Source organism: Chrysemys picta, unplaced genomic scaffold (assembly GCF_011386835.1).
Source record: "Chrysemys picta bellii isolate R12L10 unplaced genomic scaffold, ASM1138683v2 scaf3337, whole genome shotgun sequence".
Lineage (NCBI taxonomy): Eukaryota > Metazoa > Chordata > Testudines > Emydidae > Chrysemys > Chrysemys picta.
In genome coordinates, this window is record NW_027056039.1 from 1 (window position 1) to 6000 (window position 6000).

The following is a 6000-nucleotide window of genomic DNA, read 5'->3' on the forward strand; positions in this document are numbered from 1 at the left end:
AGTGAATAAGGAAAAGTTATTTACTTGTTCCATAATATAAGAACTAGGGGCCACCAAACGAAATTAATGGGCAGCAGGTTTAAAACAAATAAAAGGAAGTTCTTTTTTACACAGCGCACAGTCAATCTGTGAAACTCCTTGCCTGAGGAGGTTGTGAAGGCTAGGACTGTAACAGGGTTTAAAAGAGAACTGGATACATTCATGGAGGCTAAGTCCGTTAATGGCTATTAGCCCAGATGGTTAAGGAGTGGTGTCCCTAGCTTCTGTTTGTCAGAGGGTGGAGATGGATGGCAGGAGAGAGATCACTGATCATTACTGAATTAATGTATCTTGACTTTTACAAATTTCTTATCTGCTTATGTTAAATACTAAGGCCTGGTCTACACTAGGCGTTTATGTCGAAGTTAGCGCCGTTACATCAAATTAACCCTGCACCCGTTCACACTGCGATGCTATTTAGTTCGACATAGAGGTCTCTTTAATTCGACTTCTGTACTCCTCCCCGACGAGGGGAGTAGCGCTAAATTCGACATGGCCATGTCGAATTAGGCTTGGTGTGGATGGAAATCGACGCTAATAGCTCCGGGAGCTATCCCACAGTGCACCACTCTGTTGACGCTCTGGACAGCAGTGCGAGCTCCTATGCTCTGACCAGCCACACAGGAAAAGCCCCGGGAAAATTTGAATTGGAATTCCTTTTCCTGTCTGGCCAGTTTGAATCTCATTTCCTGTCTGGACATCGTGGCGAGCACAGCAGCACTGGCAACGATGCAGAGCTCTCCAGTAGTGATGGCCGTGCAGTCTGTGAATAGAAAGAGGGCCCCAGCATGGACTGATCGGGAAGTCTTGGATCTCATCGCTGTGTGGGGCGATGAGTCCGTGCTTTCCGAGCTGCGATCCAAAAGACGGAATGCAAAGATCTACGAGAAGATTTCTAAAGACATGGCAGAGAGAGGATACAGCCGGGATGCAACGCAGTGCCGCGTGAAAATCAAGGAGCTGAGACAAGGCTACCAGAAGACCAAAGAGGCAAACGGACGCTCCGGATCCCATCCCCAGACATCCCGTTTCTATGAGGCACTGCATTCCATCCTCGGTGCGGCCGCCACCACTACCCCACCAGTGACCGTGGACTCTGAGGATGGGGTAGTGTCCACGGCCGGTTCCTCGGACATGTTAGGGGACGGGGAAGATGAGGAAGGAGATGAGGAGGGCGAGGCAGTCGGCAGCGCTCACAACGCTGATTTCCCCGACAGCCAGGATCTCTTCATCACCCTTACAGAGATCCCCTACGAAGCGTCCCCAGCCGTTACCCCGGACACAGAATCTGGTGAAGGATCAGCCAGTAAGTGTTGTAAACATCTAAACATTTATTTTTAACAAAACAGGAATATTAACAATTTAAAGAATGGGTTGTTCATGATTAGTGTGCCCTATGCGCTTAACGGTTTAGTCATGGGCAGTGCAAGTTTTGAAAAAAAATCTAGCAATGTCCGGTTTTCAGTGATTGTCCTGCACAAGCCGCTCTACTGTTTATTCCCTGCTACTGCAGCTACAGTAAAATGCGGTCTATATGTCCGGGGATAGAGCAGTAGTCCTCCTGGGATATCTCCACGAAGCTCTCCTGGAGGTAACTTGAAAGCCGTTCCATGAGGTTCCTGGGGAGAGCGGCCTTATTGGGTCCTCCAAAGTACGAGACGTTGCCGCGCCACGAGACTATCACGTACTCGGGAATCATTGCTCTGCACAGCAGGGCGGCATACGGCCCTGGTCTTTGGAGGCTTTCCCGGAGCATTCTCTGTCTGTCGCTCTCAGAGATCCTCATCAGGGTGATGTCGGCCATGGTGACCTGCTTTTAATTAGGTAGGGGAATGTTAGTGTTGGGACTGCTTTCCCGTTCCTTGACAGAACTGTAACCGCTGGTTTTTAGCCACGCGGTGGAGGCGGGAGAGGGGCAGCCGAAAGGAATCGTTCCCGGGGACAGCCGCGAGGGGGTGGGACAGGGGCAGAGTTCCCGCTTGCCGGATTGCTGGCTGCAGGAACTGACATAGCTTTAAATGTGAAATGAGGCCAGTGGTAATCTAAAAGTTTTAAACTGCCACAAGTGTACGGCTTACCATGTCTGCTTGCAACAGAAATTCCGTTGTGCTGCCCCGCTTCTCAAATGTGCTGTGCAAGACCCCAGGCACTGAATGCGAAGGCCGAAAATTCGACCTTGTGCTGAGTGCGCATGTGATAGGTGCTGTGCATGGTCTTGTTCACAGAGAAAGACTATGTTCTTTGTTCACAACTACATTTTTCTTTCTGAGGAATTCACTCCCTTTTTCCCATTTCCACAGCCCCATCTGCGACTGTCTCACAACCTAGCCTGGAATCACACTCCCAGAGGCTAGCGCGGATTAGGCGTAGGAAGAGGAGGACACGGGAGGACATGTTCTCTGAGCTTATGGCCTGTTCCCAAGCCCAGGCAGCACAGCAGACCCAGTGGCGGGAGAACTTGACCCGAATGCACCAAGCCAACATGGATCGGGAGGAGAGGTGGCGGCAGGAAGACCAGCAGGCGACTCAAACGCTGCTTGGACTACTGAGGGAGCAAACGGACACGCTCCGGCGCCTTGTGGATGTTCTGCAGGAACGGAGGCAGGAGGACAGAGCCCCGCTGCAGTCCATCTATAACCGCCCTCCCCTGCCACCAAGTCCCATACCCACCTCACCCAAAGTGCAAAGAAGGAGAGGCGGCAGAGTCCCTGCTAACTCTCACTCCACCCCTGCAGAGAGCTCTAGTAGCAGAAGGCTCTCATTTCCCAAAATTTGAACAGTTCTTTCCTTCCCGCCTGACACAAGCCCCCGTCCAAGTTTCACCTCCCAATGCCATGTGTAGTTGATAATAAAAAATACGTTTCTGTAAACTACTGTTTCAATCATGTTCTTTTGGAGGAGGATGGGAAAGGGGGTTGGTAATTGGACAGGACAGTCACCTTTGGCAGGGTACATAGTCGGGGGCAGACACAGCAGCAGGGCACATACACAGTGCAGTGATGCAGTGACTAGTTACCCTGGTTAGTCTGGGAGGTTGTTTTCATGTTATGTGGTGGGGGGTGGGTTGCTCTGTGACTTTGTGGCAGGGGAGGGCAGTTACAGATCTTAAGTGGCGGTCCTTAGGCAGGATCACAGAGCCACACAGCAGGGGATCTGTAACCGTCCTCCCCCTGCCACAAAGTCACATAGACCCCCCCATACACACAGTCCCGATCAGGAGGGGTGACAGGCTCCATTGAAACAACCATCCCACCGCAGCGGAGCCTGTCAATCCTTGAGTTTAGAAGCTGCATTCGCGTCACTACACTACACCCGCTCCGCACCACAGTCTGCGTCCCAGTTTTAAAAAATTCCCGCGAAAACAGTATTAAAGAAAACGGTGTGCTTTAACAAAGTTGAACTATTTTTATTTCGCAACGTGTGTTGGAAGGGGGGTGAAGGGGGTTTGTAACTGGATAGGATAGTCAACATTACCTGGGTAAAGAAACGGGGGCAGGTTTAGCTTCTCAGTACACAAACTTTAAAGTCACAGGTTACCCTGCTCACTGAGGAACCTAGCTTTCAAAGCCTCCCGGATGCACAGCGCTTCCCGCTGGTCTCTTCTAATCGCCCGTCTGTCTGGCTGTGAGTAATCAGCAGCCAGGCTATTTTCCTCAACCTCCCACCCCGCCATAAAGGTCTCCCCCTTGCTCTCACAGAGATTGTGGAGCACACAGCAAGCTGCTATAACAATGGGGATATTGGTTTCGCTCAGATCACAGCGAGTCAGTAAGCTTCTCCATCTCCCCTTGAGACGGCCAAAAGCACACTCCACCACCATTCTGCACTTGCTCAGCCGGTAGTTGAAGAGTTCTTTTTCAGTGTCCAGGGCGCCAGTATAGGGCTTCATGAGCCAGGGCATTAGCGGGTAGGCTGGGTCCCCGAGGATGACTATAGGCATCTCCACATCCCCAACAGTTATTTTGTGGTCCGGGAAGTAAATACCTTGTTGCAGCCGTCTAAACAGACCAGAGTTCCTGAAAACACGAGCGTCATGAACCTTGCCCGGCCATCCCACGTAGATGTTGGTAAAACGTCCCCTGTGGTCCACCAGTGCTTGCAGCACCATAGAAAAGTAGCCCTTTCGGTTAATGTACTGGGTGGCCTGGTGGTCCGGTGCCAGGATAGGGATGTGAGTTCCATCTATGGCCCCACCGCAGTTTGGGAATCCCATCGCTGCGAAGCCATCTATGATCGCCTCCACGTTTCCCAGGGTCACTACCTTTGGCAGCAGTACATCAACGATTGCCTTGGCTACGTGCATCACAACAACCCCCACGGTAGATTTGCCCACCCCAAACTGGTTCGCGACTGACCGGTAGCTGTCTGGCGTTGCAAGCTTCCAGAGGGCTATGGCCACTCGCTTCTGTACACTCAGTGCAGCTCGCAACCGGGTGTCACTGCGCTTCAGGGCAGGGGACAGCAACTCACAAAGTTCAAGGAAAGTTCCCTTCCGCATGCGAAAGTTTCGCAGCCACTGGGATTCATCCCAGACCTGCAGCACTATGCGGTCCCACCACTCAGTGCTTGTTTCCCGTGCCCAGAATTGCCGTTCCACGGCATCAACATGACCCATTGCCACCGCGATGTCCTCGGCGCTGGGTCCCCTGCTTTCTGACAGGTCCGTGCTACTCTCAGACTTCAGGACATCACCGCGGTGCCGTAGCCTCCTGGCCTGACTTTTCTGCATCTGCCTCAGGGAAACCTGTATGATAAGCTGCGAGGCGTTGAGAGCGGCCACAACTGCAGCGATGGTCGCAGCGTGCTCCATGCTCGCAGTGCTGTGGCGTCCGCGCTGTCAATGACTGGAAAAGTGCGTGAAATGATTTCCCGCCGGCGCTTTCAGGGAGGGAGGGCAGGAGTGATGGACGGATGACGACAGTTACCCAAAAGCACCCTCGACACATTTTGTTACCCAGAAGGCATTGCCGGCTACACCCAGAATTCCAATGGGCAGAGGGGACTGCGGGAACTGTGGGATAGCTGACCACAGTGCACCGCTTCGAATGTCGACGCTTTCACCATTAGTGTGGATGCACAAAGTCGAATTACTGTCCTTAGTGTGGACACACACGTTCGAATTTGCAGTATCGATTACAAAAATTCGATGCAAGTAAAATCGAACTACTCTCGTAGTGTAGACAAGGCCTCAGTTATACTGTTGCTTGGTAGTGTGAGGTGTAGGTTAGCATGAGTGCACAGAACACTGGGAAGAACATACGCTAATTCAGTTTGTAGAACTGCCATGTATTCACATAATGGGGTGTATACTAACTTAATACATGTGTTCGCTGACAGGACACGGCTTGTTTCTCTGATTATTATTGTATAAGGGCAACACCTTTGCTAAATGAATTAACAAAGCAGAGATGAGAGCATTTATGTGGGCTTTACCTTTTTTATCAAATTGTGTACATTGTTGGGAGTGTAGAGTGGGAAACCGAGTCACATGTCCATCCAATTTAGGCTTAATCAGTTTTGCCTTTATTTAATACAATTTAAATCAGAATTAATCTTACTTATAGTGTCTGGACATACATTCCTGCCTCACAAGTAATAACAGACAAGACAGAATAAGTGAATGTTCCCAAGTTAAGACATTCTGGGGCACTGAAAAGTCCTTCCTTCCTCCATGACGTCAGTCCTCCTCACCTGCCTGGATCTCCTGTTCGGGTCCTTCGGTTTCATTCGTCAATTTCTGATCCAGCATTTCTCCAGCCCATTTTTATATGTATTTTCTTATTTTTTATGTATTTTACATATGTATTTTATACATATTTTTACATATGTACATATGTTTTTGTATATATATATATATGTATATATATATACATAATTTTACATATTTTATACATATTTTCATACATTTGCACATTTTCTATTGCTTAATTTTCCTCCATTCTTTAGTCAACACATTATCCA

The 6000-nt window shown here is 49.8% G+C and overlaps 1 protein-coding gene across 1 annotated transcript; it reads left to right on the forward strand.

Annotated features, from left to right (window-relative positions):
- The first annotated feature begins 437 nt into the window (after positions 1-437).
- Positions 438-2909, forward strand: LOC135980439 (uncharacterized). The gene is made up of 2 exons (XM_065580425.1): positions 438-1345; positions 2340-2909. The coding sequence occupies exons 1-2, from the start codon at positions 769-771 to the stop codon at positions 2813-2815; spliced, it is 1053 nt and encodes a 350-aa protein (XP_065436497.1). The 5' UTR covers positions 438-768; the 3' UTR covers positions 2816-2909.
- The last annotated feature ends 3091 nt before the right edge of the window (positions 2910-6000 follow it).